The following is a 21,988-nucleotide window of genomic DNA, read 5'->3' on the forward strand; positions in this document are numbered from 1 at the left end:
TGTTCCTTTCTAAAAATAAAATAAAGCATTGTGTGTTATACCGTTTAGCTTGGACTATATTCACAATATAGGATGGCCATGCAATTTTCATTTAAATAAATTTATGATGCTTCTAAATTTGAGTACAACCTTATTTACACCATGTATGAGAGGAGTAGCAAGTTACTAAACACTGTTGATACAGCATATAGCTGTGAAACACTTCACTAATTATTGTTTAAAAATATATTTAAAAACTGGAAAACTTGAAATGTGTAATGCCATTGCTGTTTTCATGTTTATTATTGTTTGTTCATGTAATGTAGGAATTCCCAAACTTTTTTTGTCAGACAAACCCCTTTTGGCCTAAAATATTTACTTGGAGAAGTTAATTTTTCAGTCATTTTACAACACCTTTGCATGTTCACAGTTCTCTGATGTCGGATAATTGTGACATTGACATAGATAAAAAAAAAACATTATTATTTTTTTGTGTTTAATTGTTTCATTTAGATTGTTTTTATTTTCAAATAGTTATCAACTCATAATCCCCCTGCAGTTTGTTAATTACCTCCAGTTTGGGAAACCCTGGCATATCGTAATGCGTGAAGATGATTACAAAGAATATTACAAACTCTCTTTTTTATTATTTATATATATATATATATATATATATATATATATATATATATATATATATATATATATATATATATATATATATATATATATAATAACTCCATTTAAATCTAAGTGACTAATCTAAAAGTAATCAAAAAGTGGTCCGAATACATTACCTAAAATAAGTAGGCGAGATTACGTTACTAACTACAATTTTCCCCATGTAATTTGTAAACATTATAAGACTTTCTTATGTCCCTACACACATTGTTGAGCAGGTGGCCAAATCTTTAATTTTATGCCATTTGGATTATTGTGCCCCCGTATGGTCATCTATATCTAAAGGTCAACTAAAGAAATTACAAACAGTCCAAAACAGAGCTGCCAGGTTGGTTTTACATTGTCCCATTAGTACAAATATTATTAGTATGCACTGTCAGCTCTCATGGTTAATGGTGGAGAAAAGGCTGGTTTTTAATACCACTAAGTTTTTTAGAAACATTGTCTTTTCTTCTCAACCATTTATTTTATATAACCAAATTGTTAGGTGTGATCAGGTACATTCACATTTGACTAGGTCTGCAAATGATGGCCTGATGATGTTACCATGCCCAACATCAAATGCTTTAAAGAAAACTGTTATTTATCGTGCCATCACTCATTGGAATAATTGCCCATTGAATATACGAAAAATTAATGGCAAAGACTCTTTTAGGTACCATCTAAGAATGCATCTTTTAAAATTGTAAGGAAAAAAATTGTAAGGAAAGGACATATTTACTTTATGAGTGTAATAATGGTTGTATTGAATTGTTTGAATTAATTTATGATGTGGTAATGATGTTTATAATTTTGTGCTGTTTTCGTTTTGACATTGTTGTGTGATTTCTTTTTGTGGACCCCAGGAAGACTAGCTTGTTTACTTTGGTGACAGCTAATGGGGATCCTTTTAACAATAAACAACAATAAACTACAGTTTGCAAGTAATCTGCCCAATTTGTTTCCTGATTTAATTCAATGTTTACAGCAAATTTTGAAATGTTTAATTGAATTTCAGATTTTCTTAGTATTTTGATTGTCCCTCTTCTTTTGATGCTTTTACAACAGCAGCACTTCAGCTGCATGAACTCCACAAGTTTGTGTTTAACATAATTATCATTTTATGCAGCATTTCATTTCATTTTAAATCGCAGATTTTCTATTTGGTCTCTGAAGTTTCGACCCCACTGTACTTTATTCTTCACTTTATTCACTATTCAATCTAATGAATGCATCATCATTTCATACAGTTCTATATAAAGTAAGCAAATATCCTGTGTGCTCGCATCTGTTTCTCAAGAACATTTATCTTATACTTTAAAGGCCCTCTGTAACCCATTTACTTACTCCACTATATCTGGGACTTATTTGTGTTTTGTTTTCAGAGTAGAACACGGCAGAAAGCTTGAAAGTGTGTTTTAGAATAGGAGTCTTTTCAGAGAAGTACAATGAAGTCTGGAAATGCTTGTGGAAAAAAGTGTGGGTTGAAAGAATGAGGTTGACATATGCACAACCCATGAAAACTCACGCTGTGAATGATGAATCCATTTGATCAAGTCACTTTTTTGTTTCAAACTCAGAGACATAGAGACCTTTAATTTAAACAGCCTCAAAGTGCCATGTTAGACTTAATGGAATATTAGTATTCAAATGGAGGAGTTCGTTCCCCTGAGTGTCTATGAGCTTTTTAGTCTCAAATGCTCAATGGCTCATGGGAACATGGAGATGCGTTATGGATGGTATTTAAAGACAAGTGTCTGATGTGTTCTGGAATAATGCCAGAGAGATGCCTATCTCTGCTTTTAATGGAATGTCTATCGTTGTTTTAAGTGATCAGCCCTGCCAATTCAGACTGTGAATTTTCATGCTTTCGACGCTTCTCTTTACCCACATCAATCTAAGCGTCAAAAGGTAGAGACGACTAACGTGCACGCCGTGGGTCAGCCAGGGACACAGATACTCACCGCTGGAACAAACACCTCATCAAATGTCTGCCAATACAAACAGCGTCTTGTGCGCAAGAGAAATGTGATGGGAATTGCATTTATCAGAGCTGCTTCTCTGTCTCCTCGTGATTTAAAAAGGAGGGAAGGATTGGGCAAAATTGTGTTTGCTTGCATTATGTTGTTATTGTGTCAATTTTCCACACCAGAAACAAAGGAAGGGAAATATGCGTGTCATATTTTATTTTAAATTGCCAGACGTCTTCTTATGTTCACAGAAGACCCTCTTGCTTTAGCTGTCGGCGGTGACAGTTTGAGTGAAAATTGAGGCCGTTGTTGTCCGCTATCCTATCAGGAAGGCGTTTTCAAAATTGAATCAGAGATGTGTCTCAGAGGTTCTCGTTTACACGTTGCCCTCAGATGGAGACAGAAACAGGAGAGGACATGGGGAAAAAAGGTGGCTGTGTTTCATGTGAGCTAGTTCTCCTTGTAGAGGTGACACCATTTAGCATATTAAGAGCATTTTAAACAGGTGCGGGTAGACACGGTTCTCCGTAATCAGCTTTTCTGATGTAAGCTCCTGATACATGGATTTTACAGACTCTCCAATGTCAAGGTCCTCTTCTCCTTTGTAGTAATGCTAGAATACGGTACAGAGATGTCGGGCGCATGTTCAGCCAAGCTCTGTGGCACATTGCTCTTGGTTTATAAATGTTATTTGCTGGTGTGGTAAGTGGTTCAATAATGCAAGTTTTTTTTTTACTCATACAATGCCACCTGTATAGAGTTTGATTACTAAATTAAAATAAAGAAACTTCAATCAGCACATTACATGTATTCAAAATATAAGCAACATTTGAAAAGTGGTATAATTTTTTTTTAAACCATATTGAAATCAAAGATCTATTCTCCTCTTTATCGTGGACACTCTTACATGTCATTGACCCAATATTTAAAGAGCACTTGTAGGGCTGGCCATGAGGTCAGTAGCTGATTGACAGCTGCTGGCCAGACTTTGATGCACTATCTTGACAACTGCACCAAATCAACTCAAACGAGAACTAGCCGCTTATAAAACCACACAAACTTTGTCTCTCGCAGCTGTTTAATGGCTCTTTGCTTGTTTTTGTTTGTTTTTTTGCCGTAAGGTTATTGCACCTTTATGGCTGATCGGGGGGTTGGAATAATCCTCGACATCTGTTCGGGGAGTGGTTGGGGGGATGCCGACGTTTGCCTTTTATTTACTGGACCGGGGCTCTCGGCTCATCCCCCCAGCTCTGAGGTCGGCATGTTGACTTTTAATGGGAAAACGATAAAAAAGAATCTCAAATGGGCCTCAAGGTCAATGAAGGAGTTTCGCCCCCAGCTATCTCTATGGCTTGTAAAACAAACATTACTCATGAGCACCGCAGTAAATTAGCACCATGCACCAAAGACGGACTTATTTTATTGAGTATTACTGTTTTAATTGAGTGTTTAATAAGATTACGTTTTCTTTCCTTCCATTTCGCAAAACGAGTTAAGTTGAAGTGTAGTTACTGCAAAACTTTTTACAGAATATACGAACTAAAAATTTTGTAGCTCATCTGTTGCATTTTCAGTTTGTTAAGCCAGGCAAGAGTGTATTTTTTTTAATGGAGTGGTTGTCTTACTCTTCTCCATGGTCATATTCCACAGCCTCTTCCTCTCGTCCTTCTCTCTTTCCCTCTGGCCCTGATGACAGGAGGGTAGAACGTTAATCAGAACAGCGCTATCTCTCAGACAGCACCTGCAGGCTATCGCCAGCTCTAGCGTTCTCTGTGTGGGCAATGCAGTCTTGGCACCCTGGTTCCTCGAGGGATGGCCATACTGCCAACTGTGACAGGATTACACCATAGAGATACTGACTATAAATATATATTACACTTCCTAAGGACATCTGAATACCATTGTTGAGTAGAATTTGGGCTATTATTGATAGACTTACAGTGTTTAATTAGGTTAGTAAATAAAACCTTGTCAACCTCAGATGCAAGAAGAATATTGAAATTGATTGTAGTGTGATGGATTTACATTATGTAGATTGCTTGGTGTAGTGTTCTAGAAAGTAAGCTTATTGATTGACAGTTTTTTTTAAGAGTGAGATATTTTGTGAACCACTATTTAAGTGATTTCAATGAGATTAAAAACCGTTTGAATTTGAAAATAGAAAAAAAATGACAAATTAAATGACTTGTAATGAAATGAAAGTAGATAACTTTTATGCGGTTATGTTGATAAGTCTATTTAATCTGCATGTAGAATTAAATTAAATGAGCCTGAAACTCATACTTAAATAAAAGATACCGTAGTAAAGTTTCAATAAACTATTGCTCAGCGCTTCAGCAGAAATGCTCCTAAAGTTTCTGTCAGCAATGTTGTGGCAAGTCTTTACAAATCTTTTCTTAAAATTATTCCGCTTCATCTTAATTTTCCCAGAACAACACGCGAAGTTCAAGAAATAATTGGACTCTTGTTTGATAACATCATTTGTGTCCCTCCGTATTCCTGCTGTCTTTGTATGACAAATGCCCTCAGTGTGAAATGAATGGCTGGCTGTCACAGGTAATCATGAGGTTGCTTGTCAGTACTCGGTCTGCTTTCATTTTCCATGATTAGCTTTGTGAAGGAATGATGGGATACGTTTCACTCATCCACTTGTCTCTTTTGTTGGGTGACAGTGATGACTGGGTTAACATCGGTACCAGAAATCACATCATCTGCTGTCATGCTTCTTTTGCATCCCAAGAAACGATTTCTTTTTTGTTACAGCAATCAAAACAACCACTGTAAAAGAGGTATTCATGTCATTCACATCTTCATATAGTATAATGTGAGCTTCAGACAAAGAGGGAGGAAATATGTGCACACAATGTGCTGAATGCAATTTTCAAGGCGCTGTTCCCGAGCTTGCGGGAGTGCAATACGGTCTTAAATTGGTTTGTTTTGAACTCATATCTGTGATGGCTATGTTTTTAGACACATTTTTAAAGCTTATTTTGTCCTAATGCCAGTTTAATTCTGTAAATGCACTTTACAGTCTGTTCATTTCAGTTTTTTAATGTACACATGTTAAAAAGTTGTTGATATTCTGTAACGTCTACCTGTCTTTCTGCCTTCTCTGTTTGACAGGAAATTGCAGCATACTTGATTACATTTGAAAAGCATGAAGAATGGCTGACAACATCCCCTAAAACAAGGTAAGGGTATTTATCAACCAACCATTAGAAACCCCTTTCCCCAGAATTACAGGTTATATCACTGTGATGCTCAAATGAAGCCATTAGCTGGAGATTCCCCCAACGACCCACTTGAGGATTGCCCGCTATCTTAAAAGTTGGGTGTTTGATATTGGTGGACATTGATGGCAGTTTCAAAAGGTTTACTTCTTTTAGGAGTTAGCCTTGCAGGTAATGGATTATTAATGTGGACTAATAACTGCAAATAGCCTATTAGCAGAGCTCTTAGCTTGATGCTCTATTCTAATTTCTTCGGTGGGATGCGATGGTAATGTTCATATCTAACAGCAAATTAAACGTCCTATAATAAATGGATGTGTGAGCTGAAGGTGTCTAACTGCGCAGGAGTAGATGGTAGGTGTTGACTGACATTGAAGAGGGAAAAGCGAGCATGTCATGTCTATTAGCGAGTGCATGCGTGCATGTACCTGAATCAGTCTGTCTTCTTGGTTAATGGCTGATAGCTCACCCTGGGGTCTGATGCACCTCTGGTGAATCTATGTTCCCAGGCCCCACAAGAGTAGGATTTGTGTATTTTTAAATAGACTGTCTATACTCTTGATTGGCTGTAAGCCAGGCCAGCAGTGGTGGATTTGAGGTGTAATGGAGTGCCACTTATCCAGTGTCAATGATGCTGCTGATACAAATGGTTTAGAGTTAGGCAGGACAGAGGTTGCCATGGCGAGCAGGATTTGGGAGATGTGTTTGTACTGTCTCTTTAATTCAGCAAACTACTTCATAAATAAGCATACTTATAGTAATTGAGTGAATCTCTTAATGTGAACAAACATGGTCATTTGTCATTTACTCTAGAAAATAAATAAATCTTTCTTCTTCTTTTTTTTTAAATACTTGATAATGTAAGTCAACCAGCTGCATCCATGACTGCAAAATGTGTAATATGCCACATTTTGTCAGTCGCTTTTATTTTTGTAGTGCTGGGCCATGTAGCCTTGCCCATAGTTAAATGTCATTGGTTGAAAATTATTTTCCACATAGATGGTACATATTATATATAGTTGATTGTGTTATTGAAGTAGTTCACTTTCAGTGAGAACAGAAAAAAATACTGCACTATGGAAATTATTGCACCTGGTTAGGACACAATGTAATAGTTGCTTCTGTCCCCGAGATTAAAACTCACTCCGCACATACAGTAGATATAACCAGTCATTAAAAAGAGATAAGAGAAAGAAGGTTACTTGAAGGTGGGGGAGATTTGGGGGAAAAACTACATTTCATCTATCCTCCAATGCACAACATCATGGCTCGTATGGTGTAATATTTTAAGAAGCTTATAGTGTGGGCACATTATGTATCTGTGTGTACATGCCAGGGTTTAAGTCCGTGTGTTTCTTCAGTCTGTTTTTCCTAGCCTCAGGTTAAGCCCTCCAGTCTCCTGTTCTAGCCAGTTTGTCGGTGCACAGAACAGTGCTTTCTCCATCTCCCGCCTGCTTCCAGAAGGAAGTCCCACTTCTCTCCCAATTAGAGAGAGCCGATCTTATACTATTAGACAGCACAGAGTCCTTTCTCCTCAGTGCCAGACACTGGAAACTGCTTTTCTCCATTCTGTGCACATGAAGTGCTGGCCGGCATCGGCACAGAAAAAAAAGAAGCAAAGCTGATGAGGGATCCCGTCGTCTTTCACGCTTGTTCATAGTGTATGAAACACAGTGTCCTCTCTCTCTGTCTCTCTGTCTCTCTCTCTCTCTCTCTCTCTCTCTCTCTCTCTCTCTCTCTCTCTCTCTCTCTCTCTCTCTCTCTCTCTCTCTCTCTCTCAAGTTTGAAATGTATCCTCTTTACGTATGGACCATTGTATCACATTGCATTGTTGTTTTTATTGTTCCACGACCACTGCATTTTTAAGACTGCGTGTCAACTGTCCAGATAAAAAAAATTCAAGAACATATCATATATAAACACCCTATAACAGTTGGGTCGATTAAGGCCAGCCTAATTACAGTATACATGGTCTCCTTAAGAAAAATTAGTCAGCCAACAAGCTACTCGGTTTTGAAAGATGTAGTTTTGCACATCCATATTAACAATCCTAATTCATGTGCAAATGGACTTTGAGTACTCCAACTTCCACCCAATTTTTCTCTCTGCCTGTAAGGGACATTGATAATGGCTGGACATAAAGCAAAAGCCAATTATAAGACATTTCCTTGTGTAATTGCTAGAGATGAGCTGAAGAGCACCCCGTCGGCTTTTTATCTCCAACACACAAAAAAATTAGCCCATGAATAAAGTCTACCTCTCTGCACTTACTCATTACAGCTCTGCACTGAGTAATGTGTATTATCACTGGCTAAAAGGAAGTTGGGAGGAGTTCTTGTGTGTGCTGTATGCAGTGGAATTTCTCTCCTAATATTAGGGTTATTGTTTTAAAAAATGTAGTATTTTTTATTTATTTAATTGTTTATTTTCTATTTATCTTTTCAATTTAATCTAGTATTTGTTTATAACTGTATCATTGTTAGCTTTTGTTTTTAGTTTTTTATTTAGTTTTCATTTTTGTTCTATTACTTTAGAGTCATTTTTTATGTAATTCTAGGTAGTTTCGGAGTGATTTATGAAAATGTATTATTTTTTCCCCCAGTTGCATTTTATTTCAAATTAAGGTACACCATCTAACTTCAAAATAAATTCCTGCACAGCACTACAACAACCCATAATTAAATGACCCTTCACAATAGATAATGCTTTACAAAGAACTCTCTTAGAGAACTACACATGAAATCTGTTCAAGAAAATACCTCAAATATAAACACTTAAAATAGGCTTAACCATTGTGAATCAGGGTAAGACAAAAACACGTCTTGAAAGATGGACTTATGATGTATTGATTCATTATTTAAATTTAGTTAATTTTGAACAAAAAAGTTACATAATTTACCTCTCACAGAAATGTTTTTTGTTGTTGTTGTTTTCTTTAAAATTTTCTTTAACAATACTAACTCTGCCCACCAACAATAGCGAGTACTGTAGCAGCCCATGTCAGGTGGATGTCTGTAATGCCTTGAGAAAACTATTCATTGCTTGGCTTATTTTGATTGGCTGTCGAAGGAGAAAGATGTTTTTAGAACCCGATGTAGAGTAGGTGTAGAATATATCTGGGTGTAAACGGTGCCATGCTAACTAGCACTCCTTATAAACACAAGTAAGAAACTGCTTGCTGAGCACTTTCATGGTGTCTTTTAAAAGTTTTGCTGAATTTAGGGTTCGTAGAGATCTGTTCAGTTTTTTTTTCAACAGTGTACATATGGAGAAATAGGATGGTTTGGTGACTATTGTTCTTTATCAGCATGTGGTGATTTTCATTTGGATATTTTTGAAAGAGAAGCAGTAGCAGAAAGAGAGAGCGAGATGACAGCAGTGCTTTGACTGAAAGGTAAAAAAAAAAATCCGGTAGTCAAGGCAGAGTGAATGTCAAGGTTCAAGGGTTACGGGTTAAGCGATTTTCTTGCGGTATGTCATTTGCTCCTCCTCCTTCCCGGTGGAAGCCAGAAGCTCTGAGGCGCCAGGCTACAGGAACTGACTCAGCCTCTGGGCAGGCCAGGCTGAAGAGACAAGGGAGGCAGAGGTCAATGGGCCATGGAGAGTGTAATAGCTAAGTAGTATGCCATGCATGTATGGAGGCGTAGCCCGGGGCTCTGGACTCACACGTATACACAAGCACACACACGCACCTGATCATGTACAGTCCATAAAGAACAAACATGTGAGAATCGGGCCAGAGCCTGTGATAACACAGAATAAATATTCTATTCATATTATTAGATCAGTCACACGAGAGAACCAGAACAAACACACTGTAAGAAAAGACCTAATGAAAACAGTACAAATATGGGAATAAAGATTTATATATAGAATATAAAGAAGTTCTTAGTGATTATTAAGGTTGGCTTTAAAGAATTCAAGGCCAGAGCACCATGATTGATGCATTCGGTTCCTTTAATGAACATTCCCTTTCAGACAGGAAGTGCAACAATGGTTAAAATCAATAGGACCGCTTGCACACCGGCCACTGGAACAACACTACAGCTAATTCAGGCCATACCTGTCAAAGCCCAGAAAATCTCCCACAACTCCAGTGCACCGCACTTTAATTTACACTGGCGGCCACCTCCTTTTCCATTTCTATTAAAAGGAGAGCTCTGCATTAAGTGTTAATGAAAACCGGAGCCGCCTTGTGATTTAGGTGAGCTCGGCTGAACCCCGCAGCGCTGACTGCGTAAAAAGGTGCTGGGATTCACTGCACTTTTTTAACACACATACACACAAAATGGCATGCACGCTCCCTTTAATAAAAAACTCTTTAGTCTAGACTGGAGAAATAAGATTATTAGTGCTGAACATCAGAAGATTGGACATGGACAACATGATCTTACTTACAATCTCTACCAACATCTTAAAGAGTTATTTCTTTTTTAGTATAGATGTTTGAATTAATGCTTCTTTTAAGTCACAGCGGAGATCGTTCAGTTTGTTCTGAGTAAAACAAGCTAGCCTTGTCAGCTTTAAGATAATGTTCGTAAGATAATGTGAGTTGGAGTTGGATGATTTACAGACAAACTTGCTTTCAGGATCTAGTTCATTAATGCTTGAGGGTGAGCTGAAGCACCTGTCCTTCACACAGCTTCATGCACTTTCCTGCCTGGCCTCAGGTTTACGTCATATGTCTCTGGAAGGCATCCAACAATACTGTTCTCTCATTATTGCTATCCCACACCTTAGTCCTTGACTGAAAATAGGACAAAGGTACCAGTCCGACTAGAAATGTAGTTTGTAAGATAGCAGGTGCAAACAGTGAAAAGAACTAAACACTGGATTTGCAGGGTTGTAGCATCAGATCTTGTTTGTCTGAAGAGCTAGAAGGAAGCAAACGACATATTTATGATCATTATTGTATATGCAGCTCTGTTTGTTTTGTTACTCTACAGAACGATTTTTAAATATCTGTTGGCATTACTGTTTTTAGGGTAGTTTATCCATCTCGTTTTGTACCCAGGGGGAAAAGGTTTAATTGGTCTGGATCTGGAATAACATTATAGCATATAACATCATGACAGATTTTTTTTCTACTATTCTTTGCTAGTTTAAGGATATGCTAGTAACCTCAGCTGTCATATACGGTAAGAACTAAATGGGCATAGGATGCCAGTAGTACTTGACTGTACCAACTGTTGTTTTACCTAGAAAGTTGGTCAGTCCATATTAAAGGTGTACCAGCCAGGCAACACGCTGTGACTTTAGTTCAATGGAGGTATAAAAAAGAGTCCCATAATCACAGACATTCCTGTCTGAAAAGGATTACATTTCTCAGAGGACTCCTGAGTTAGCCAAAAAAAAAAAAAAAAAAAAAATCTGGTAATTTGCTAGAGGTAAATTTAACCGAGGTTGTGAAAAACCCATTCAGACAGGATTAAAATCACAAAGTATGTCTGTGAAACATGAATGTACCTGACCTTCTCAAGGGAAACTAGTCTAGTCATGGGCTTAAGTCTCATATTGGTTAGTCTGCGCTTGAATGTCTTATGGCTCTGTAGTGGCTTGTTGTGAAAGATAAAGTTGTGCACAGCTTTCTGGGGCTTCCTACGTAACTATCAAACAATAAGTGTCTTTTTTCTGACAACCTGCAATGACATTGTAGTCTGCCACCCTCATGGCCTCATGCACTACGCCTCTCTTTTTCTCTTTCACTCTGTTTCTTACTGTTTTGCTGCTTCTCCCTTCTCCCTGTCCCAGCATCCACTCCAGCACAGCTCCCTGCAGAGCACTCCAAAAGACACAGCTTTGATTAAAACCTACAGCAGCACCGCCAGTGCTGAGAACGGTCCCGAGCTATGACAACAGAAATGGGCACACAGTCCCAGACACACTAACAGTAAATTGCATTTGTAACAACTCAAGTAAATGAACACACATTCCACAGCAACACTTAAATTAGTGCATTCTCAGTTGAATGTTTTTATTTGTGGGTGAGCACATTTGTGAAAGTGTGTGTCCATTTGTGTTTTCCATCTCATCACGCATCAGTTGAGTGCCACTGTGCTCAGCATGTCAGGTGAAACCTGTCTTTAAGGTCTGACCAAGCTCATGCATGACCAAGCTGTTGTCTGCTTAGAAGAGTGAGAGAGCAGGGAAATGCAGAACACATTTGACATGTACGCAGATGCAAAATGCTTGGCCTAAACATTGCAAGCCTGCAATCCTATTTTATATGCTTGTATTGGATGGATTATATTATATATATAATAGTATATTATATAAGATAAATATATTTTCATCCAAATAAATAAAATACATTATTACAATTTTGTTATATTGATTGTAAACCAAACAAATTCACGAAATACAGTTATTTTTTTGTTTGTGTTTATAGCTAGATATATAATATACAAGAACATGATGATATGAACTATATTATTTGAGATATGATATGATATGACGATATGATATGATATATGATATGATATGATATTTGACTGTAAATGATTAATCGCGATTAATCGAATCCAAAATAAAAGTTTGTGTTTACATAATATATGTTTGTGTATTGTGTATACCGGTAATTATTTTGTACATATAAATACACACACATACATGTATATATTTAAGAAAAATGTGTTATTTATATATAAAATAGTTATATTTATATATAATATAAATCATATAAAAATATATATGCAGTATATAAATGCAAATAGTTCTCAAATATATACATGCATGTGTGTGTATTTATATATACAAAATAATTATACACAATACACACACATAAACACAAACTTTTATTTTGGATTTGATTAATCGAGATTAATCGTTTACAGCCCTGATATGATTAAATGATATGATATGATATGATCTGATCTGAGACACTTTTGTAAATAACAATGTTTGAAATTTATGTTTTGTAGTGAGAAGCATTCATGTTTATGCACTTGTGTATATGTTTTGAACCAAAATGAAAGAGAGAGAGAGAGAGAGAGAGAGAGAGAGAGAGAGAGAGAGAGAGAGAGAGAGAGAGAGGATGAAAGTGACGAAGCAGGAAGGTGTTTGAGTCTGAAGGCCACAGATATGTCAGCATGGCCTATTAGCCATAACCTCAGTAACCTTCCCCAGGTAGAGTGATTGAAGTTCAGCCAGACTGACGTCAACGCCCCTCATCCATCCACATACCCTGAGAGGACACAATGCCCCACAAAAGAGCTGCCAAGCCTGGGGCCTGACCAAGGGCAACCATGCCACCCACTGGCCCCCTGGGCAAGAGCCACTCACAACCTAGAGGAAGATGGGAAAAGAGAGAGAGAGAGAAGTGTAAAGAGAACGAGGACAGGGAGAAAGACAGACAAGTCAATTGGAGGAGAAAGAGAGTGGATGAAAAATGGAAAGGGGACAGAGAGTGAAGATGATGGAGGGATAAAGCAGAGGAAAATGGAAACATGTCGATAAGAAGAAAGCGAGTGAGTCAAATGGAGATGGGCTGAGTTATGATGGATGTGGTTTAAAGAAGGGAGGGGACATCACACACAGAGTAAAAAGGGAGGGCGAGAGAGAGAGTGAGTGCAGAAAAATGCAGAACGTCAGTATGGATTGAGATGGAGACTGACAGACTAGAGTCAGTCACATGGTTTAGGGCCTGTTTAGTGAAGCATGTCCTGGCCTGAATCGAGCATGAGCAGCACCTCAAGCATCATGGTTGATTCATATGATCTCCTAAAGGTATAGTTGACCAAAAAAATCATTTATTCACCCTCACGTCGTTCCAAACCTGTATGCCCTTTTGTCTTCTGTGGAATACTTTTTTTTTGTCCATACTTTGAAAGTCAATGACAAAAACAAAAACATTTTCAGAAAATCTTCTTTTGCATTTCGCAGAGGAAAGTAAGTCATGCAGAAAGAAAGTTTGGAACGACATGAGATTGAGCAAACTGTTTTCGCATCAACTATATCTTTAAAATGCAGCTTGCGGGCCAATCACGGTGAGAATTGTATTTTATTTTTTTCAGTCACCTTCAGTAGAGATCAGTATAGTCTGTGTTGCTGAGAGATCAAACTGTTGCCCGCACAGCAGCCACAGGAAATGCCTCAGTATGCCATTTGTCCGCGTGCCAACGGGCATAGAGCAAAGAGGTTAACCTGAAGAGATTCAGGCACAATTAAAAGAGCGTGACCAAGTGTAAACACTAATGCCGGCAGTGTAAGGGGAGGCTGCAGGAAGAGGTCCACTGAATGAGGGGATGGTTGAATAATTAAGCTGGAAAGAAAAGTTGATGTCAAGCAGGTGTTCAAGGAGAAAGTGTCAGCCAAGCGGGCCGAAATGGGGAGAAGTGCTGCCACTGCAGTGTAATAATAAAGACTTAATTCAATTAGTGCTTCTGCACCGGTGCACAGCACACTGGCGGCCTGTCAGCTCCGAACAGCCCCTGTACTGTTCTTCAGACATGGAGGCACATTCACCCAAACACACGCACATGCACAATAGCATAGCTAAATGATTATACTCCTCCAGAATTCCCCAGTATCTCTCAATCCCTGCTCCTCCTTGTTTCATATACTGCTGTCTTAGCTACCTCAGCCCACTATGTCTGCCATTTCTCTGATTGTTTTGCAGTGCTGGGTATTTACATATGAAAGGTGTCACAAATGCGATAATCTCAATTATCCTTTACAGCAATGAGACTTGTCCAGCCTTTTAGATGATTCTCCTGAGAAAGTCCCCAGTATTATTATTACTAAAAAATGTTTCAGTACAAAGTTAAAAGTTAAAACTTTCAGTTAAAAGTTTTGGATTATTTGAGTTGTAAAGATGTATGGCATTGTATTTGGATAAAGTTTGGATATAATGTTATGCAGTATAGGTTAGTAAGCAACGTTTTCAGGCTAAAATCATATTAACACACATTGTTTACATCCTTTGGCTATTGTAACTTTTACAGCCCTTTTCACTCCCATTATATCCCTTTTTGTTTTAAGAAAAGAAAGAGACAAGTGAAAAATATTGTTAATCAAAATTATGCCACAAATGTTAATGATTGAGCGTATTAACTTGTACTGAACAGAATAGTCCTTTAATTGATTTATTTATACACCTACTGTATATATCATGTTGGATGAAAGGTGCTGGATCTGTGGGTGGCGTAGAGGCAGTGTCCCAGCAGGCTGTCTCCTGGCACAGTAGAGCTGGAAATGATCAGTCCTGCTCCATCTGAAAGAGAGTGGATGGGAAGCCAGGCCTGAGGGTGTTGTCTTTGCATTACGTAAGGTGAATGTTAGAAAAATAGGACCTGGGTATGTTCCAGGGAGCTTCGTGAGTAACCTGCCCCACCACACTTCAGTGCCACACACAGACACCGGTCCTGTTCCATCTGTAGGTCTCCAGCAGGGTGGGGTGGCACAGGAAGAACACAGTGTGCCTGTGTGTGTGTGTGTGTGTGTGTGTGTGTGTGTGTGTGTGTGTGTGTGTGTGTGTGTGTGTGTGTGTGTGTGTGTGTGTGTGTGTGTGTGTGTGTGTGTGTGTGTGTGTGTGTGTGTGTGCACTACACAGAGCAACAGGATGTCATTATTACACACATACGGTACACAAATACTTAGAATGCATGTTATACATGTATGTTCAGGGTCCAAATTATACTTTTTGTACACACACCTGCATTTGAAATTGTTATTCTGAATCTGAATAATTAAATTAAATTCATAATTATTGCATTATTCTACATTTTGCAATAACTTTATTAACATTTCTGTAAACTTTATTAACATTTGTGTTATTCCATTATCACACCTATGATAATGGAATTATTTACCTGTATTTTCCTGGGTCAAAAATGGTCTTCGGTGGTGGTGGATAAACGCAGTCATCTGCACACAGTACAAAGTACCTTACCAAGACCAGTACTGACAATAAATCCAAAATAAATGCAAAGAAACGGTTTGCATTTTAACTCGGTATTAACTCATCTCATCCTATTGATTTATGAAATAAAAAATAATCACTGTCAGGACAGGTCATAAAACAATTTAAGTATTTTATACTTAAATGTAAATTTAAGTTTAAGAGTGACTGATTTAAAAAGTGAACAACAAAGTAACACATTAAGTAGAAAAAAGGGGCAGGATTTTTAATTTACTGTACACTCCAATTTGACACAGTATCAGAATGTTTTGTTTCATATGTTGCTATGGTTATCACTGTCAATTGGATTCAATCGCGCATTTAAATACGGTTGTCAATCCACAAACTTTGCAATGTTAGCAGCATGAAAAATATATAGTATATACTATATACCGTCCGAAAGTGAGCAAATATCCCTCCCGTTATATCAATTAAGCTTGTTTACTTTATGAAAGGATTCGCACTGAACAAAAATGCTGTGCTAAGCGAATTCTGACTAACTTAAACACATCTGATTGGCCATTGCATTCACACGCTCAACAGATATGTCTGTGATTAGCTATAAGCTCAACGCTGCAAAAACATGTTTTAAATACAAACCTTTGATGTTCTTCACAGAGCACTTACAAACACTCACGGGAGCACTTTAAAGCAGCCGGCTACACCACAGAACGGCAGGATTTGTTACATTAAATTATCCAATAAATCTTTGGTTGGACAAAGATTCATTTTGGCAAATTAAGATTTTTTATGATTTTGAAAGAAGAATCTTCCAAGGCAGCATTTATTTATTTATTATTAAAAAATATATGGTAAAAACAGTAATATATTGAAATAGTATTACAATTTAAAATAACTGTTTTCTATTTGAATATATTTTAAAATGTTATTTATTCCTGTGATGGCAAAGCTGACTTCAGCAACCATTCTTCAGTGTCATATATAAACCTTCAGAAATCATATGATTTGGTGCTCCAGTAACATTCCTTATTCTTATCAATGTTGAAAAACGTTTTTTTTTGCTGCTTAATATTTTAGTGGAAACCACAATACACTTCTAATCAAAAGTTTGGAGTGACACAAATTTAAATGATAAAAAAAGCTTTTGTTCAGCAAGGACATTTAACTGATCAAAAGTGACAGTAAAGACATGTTCTATTTAAAGACAGATTTCAATTTCAAATATGCTGTTCTTTTGAACTTTCTATTAATCAAAGAATCCTGAAAAAGAAAATGTATCAAGTAAAAGAAATGTCTTTCAAAACCATTTAAAAAAAATCATAATTCATCTAATCTTTTGAATGGTAGTGTTTTTCTTCTTCTAGTTTATTCATTTATTAATAGTTTATTAATAGCGTTTTATTGAATTATTGATTTCTATTTTTATCAAATGTATGTGTGATCGTTAGATTCTCAGTGATAATAATCATGCCACACACACAGCTGTCCATCCCAGCATTTCTGTGTGTGAGGTGCAAACACACAGGGCCCCCTGTTACAGGTCATTAATCCAAATCCAGAACATATCAGTCTGGCCACGCTGTGAACAGTGTGCTGTCAGTCAGAGAGTCAGAGAGGAGCGATGCTGTGTGTACAGACACAGCCGGGGAGACGTGCCGGAGAGCTCCTGGAATCAATAGCTTATATATAACCCTCATGACAGGCCAAGGCTCTCTTACCACTCACAAGTCACCGGCAGCAGGACAGCATGCTCTAGGAGTGGATGCCATTGATTTAGGGCACGACAGCACCCGGGCCAGTGTTCTACCCATTGCGTGTGCTCTCCCTCTCCCTTTCTCGTTCACTCGTTTCACTTTATCACCTTCCACAACCGCTTTTGTCCTTAGTAGACACACACACACATAGAAGGAGAGTCTCACCTCTTGTGATATAAGTGTTGCTTTACATGGCTGTCATTCTGTTACATGAAACATTGAAGACTTTAATGTATTCAGCCGTCTTGAGTTCTGACTGCAGGAAATAAAGCTTTTCCCTTCAAATGCTCCATTACAATCTTTGAAAGGACGGCTTGGAAAGGGACTACCCATAATTAATTTTGCATCACTGAATTAATTGTCTAAAGTGTATGAAGGCAATTGATAAATTATTCAGCCATTTTTAGTATGTGTGTTTGAAGGGAAGATGGGAAAGGAGAGGTAAGTGCCAATTCAAATTGGAAAATTAATATTCATAACTTTTTTATGAAGTTAAAAATGGCTATCATTTCAAGGTTTAGGGGCGACTTAATGAACAGCCTCTGAAACGGGCAATATCTGCTGGCAGTCAGGGGTAATTCAGGCAAACTGAATCTCTGATTCATACCTAATCATTCGAGTTTGTTTAGACACGGGATCACTGTGTTGATCCTGGATTTATTCTGCTAAAATGGGTCAGAATTCATTAAAACCTTTAAAAGTATAAGATGTGTTTTCGCTCCCCAACAGTAATTATGGAAATTATTGTAGTTCTGTTGATCTTATCTATTAGACATCTGACATAAGCAATTCTTGAGCTATTTTCTTTCCTTTTTTAATTAATTGATCATGTTTGGTTGAGTAAATGTTTACTTGTGAGCATAAAACATAATCCAGCTAAATTAAGCTTGTTAAAAACGAATGACAACACACTAAATCCTTCATTACAGTGCTTGCAAGGCAGTAGTGTATTGATATTCCTTAATCATTCTGTTTTCTGCAGGCCCAGCTGCAGCTCTAAGATATAATGTCGGCAGTTTTACAATTGTATCCTGTATATATAATATATATATATATATATATATATATATATATATATATATATATATATATATACTGTATATATATATATATAAAAGGGATTGTTTACCCTAAACTGAAAATTAAGTGATAATTTACCCATCCTTATGTTGTTATAATGCCATATGCCCTTCTTTCTTTTATGGACCACAAAAGGACAATTTTTCACAAAATGTTCCACTCGCACTCATCCATATAATGGCAGTGAATAACGACCAGCATCAAGCTTTCTAAAAAAAGATGCAAAAGCATCCCAGAATGATCCCATGCGACACGTGCAGTATATTCCAAGTGTTCTTGGAGTATACGATAAGGTTTGGTGCATTCGTGAGATTATTAGTGACATATACACTACACTTCTCGCTCAGAAAAAGCACACAATTTGCGAGAAATCAAGATTAACAAAAAAGCGACATGAAATGCAATCCATGTACCTTCTTCTCTGATGTGAATATATCCGTTGTGTTCATCATCACAAGAAGTTATCGTGTTCACATTTGTCAACTATAGGGCTGCACGACATTGCAATATATATTTTTCTGTGATATGTATTGTATATTGTATCACCAGATGACTTATAATTAATCATTCATGATTGGGGTGATTTTTTTAGGCGAGTGAATCTGCATAGTAAATAAAACAAATTACAAGATACAAATTAAATAAACAGTGCTTTAGCCTATGTTCTTCGGGTAAGTCTAACAGTAATCATACAAAACCGAAATAATCAAATGTAAAATAACACTGTATAGTCTTCACTGTATAAATTAAATACCATTAATCTTTGTTAAAGGTTCTCTTTGTATTTTGTTGTTTGAATAACATAGATTAATGACAGTCAGCAGTGGGTATTATGTTCACGTAAGCCATATGTGACTGTGTTTACGAGGATACTCACCGAGACGGGCATTTTGACATAATTGTGCATGTATGTGTCTGTTCAAGCACAAACGGAGCTGGAAGAAAACTGAATTCGGTTTGTCTGTCTGCTGGGCTCTTTGTGTGCGCACAGAAAACAGCTTGCTAGTTCGGAATTGATTTCTCTTTCACGTCTTCTTGCGCTCAAATGGTTTAAAATCGATTGAATGTTTAAACTGACAGGATCTAAAACATGTGCAAATGATAAACTTTCACTCTATGATGGTTAAAATTAACTGAGAATCAAGTGTGTTTCGAACCGGATTTTTGTTAAATAATGCATTAAATTTCGGTTTGTTTTTCACCAAACCCTTGTGTATACCACAGAACACTTGGAATATAAGGCATCGATGCTGGTCACTATTCATTGCCATTACATGGACGAGCAGGACTTAATTTTAAATTCTCCTTTTTGAGTCCGAGAAAGAAGGGCATTTTGCTTTTTGAGTGATATTTTCTTGCTATTTAAGCATGTATGCCAGAAAGACGCAGTCGCATTAAGTGTTTCTCGTGCATAGATGAGTAAAAAACAGATGTGCACATTTCATTTACGCAGCACCAAAACCTAAAATTTAAGCTTATCTTAAACTTTAATACTATTCTGCCTGGCAAGCACTGGTGTTTTCCTCATGAAATGCAAATGTAGTGACTTGGGAATGGATGGCTCAACATACAATATGAATGAATTTTCCAGGAGCATAATTGAGCTGTGTGTCTGTGTGCGCGCAGTAGATTTAGAGCGGGATTTGGTGCTGACCTCACTCTGAGAAGAGAGAGATGCATCAATATGATTTGGATATGATGATGTTGGAATGGACATGAAGAGTGTCAATTATTTACAGGTGATGTGCCCATTGAATTGGCAATGAAGTGCCCATAAATTATCTCCCTCTGTAATCAACCCCTCAGGGAAAATAATGAAATAACTGCTGCTGGAGCGAGGGAACCGCTGTTCAGCTAAGCCTGTTTGACTAGGTGATTTTTGAAAGGGTGGCCAGCTTTTGAAGTGACACTGGATGGTGAAAAGAGAGGAAATTACCCTGCTAAGATGTCCCTAAATCCTCTTGCTGTGAGGAACAGACTGTATTTTAGGTCCATAACAAAGGAACTTGCTGTTATCACATTTAATATGCACTGCTGTTTTTGGTTATACTCTGCTCTTTTAATGGAATAGAAAGGCCTTAAAGATTAGTCCACCTAAACCTGAAAATCTTGGTATTATTTACACATCCTCATGTTGTTCCAAACCCATGGTATGAGGGGGGATGGGAGGGGGTCATTCATTACTTCTTTCATAGTAATGAACTTGAACCAGTGTTGTTTTGTTTTATTATCATTGCGATACTATTTGTTCTTATTCATATTTTGAATACATTTTTATTTTTATATTTTCCCTATTCAATTTAGATTAAGCCCACCTGCTGGGCATTTCTGGCTAACGCACATGCGCTGGTGCACCGGAGATTCCTGCAGGGTCATCAGCCGGGGAACACCCTTCACTGATGTTTCGCTCTTTTAATCATGGAACATCTCAGGGTGGCGGAGAAGTGAGAAGGGATGTCTTCCAACCGCTCCTTGCAGCCAGATCTGCTTTTTCCATGCTCTATCCTTCCTTCAAAGCCAAAAGCTCCCTTGTTCTGCCTCCTCTGCCAGGTCTTTGAGAGCCTTCCTCAGGTTTGAGCCTGAGATTCCAAGTGACTTCAGAAATTGATGGGTAGATGTTCCAGTGTAGCCTCTACAGCCCACTTCCACTGGATAGATGAATGCACCCCACCCCACTTGTGAGAACGCTGGTGATAGCTCTGCGTACTTTTCCTTCTTCCTTTCAAATGCAGCCTCTACTCCCTCCTCTCAGGGGATGGTCAGCTTGACCATAATGACCGTATTAGCACAGGTGGACCAGAGCACGATGTCTGGCCGCAAGGAGGTCAGGGCTATCTCTAGTGAAAAACTAAGCTGGCGGTCAAGATCCGCCCTCAGATTCCACTTGCCTCCTGATGACAGGAAGGACCGCGCAGCTGCATTATTGCTCTGGGCTTGACCTCCTTGCCTGACGAACTGGAATAGCCACTGCGATGTCACTGGACTGGCTCTATTTGCTAGCAGCCTATGTGCCTCCAAGATCTCAGCTAGCTTATGCAGTACGTGGTCGTTGCGCCATCTGTATCGGCCTTTTACCAACGCTGCCTTACAGCCGAAGAGGATGTGCTGCAAGTTCAGGTTCTGCGCTTCACAGTGTTGACAGGTCTCCTCTGAGCTGTACCAGAGGTGCCCTAGTACGTCAACTCAACCTGGCCTGGGGCATACTCCACATATCTGTCCATGTAATAGACCTGCTGATCACTGGGTCCCAGGTTGTCCAGTTCCCTTGTTGTGATTGGCTAATGGCTCGGATTTTGTATCTCTCCTCTTCCATATTCACAACTTCTGAGATCACAAGGTCTATCCTTTCCTTCTTGGAGCATTTGAACCACATCTTAGAACTGGATCCCCATCCAAACCCAGCTCTGTCTGGCTGTGGCAACCCCACAATCTCTCTATGTTTAAGACGGCTGGTGG

General features: G+C 38.0%; 1 protein-coding gene across 3 annotated transcripts in view; it reads left to right on the forward strand.

The window, feature by feature from the left end:
- The window catches only part of camta1a (calmodulin binding transcription activator 1a), a 364,067-nt gene that overhangs the window by 156,263 nt on the left and 185,816 nt on the right, over positions 1-21,988 (forward strand). For all 3 annotated transcript variants that reach the window (XM_079588277.1, XM_079588278.1, XM_079588279.1), the window contains exon 3: positions 5,733-5,800. In XM_079588277.1, coding sequence (XP_079444403.1) covers positions 5,733-5,800 — 68 coding nt within the window. The remainder of the gene's footprint in view (positions 1-5,732; positions 5,801-21,988) is intronic.

The sequence above is a fragment of the Phoxinus phoxinus genome, assembly GCF_949152265.1.
Source record: "Phoxinus phoxinus genome assembly, chromosome: 18".
NCBI classification, from domain to species: Eukaryota; Metazoa; Chordata; class Actinopteri; order Cypriniformes; family Leuciscidae; genus Phoxinus; species Phoxinus phoxinus.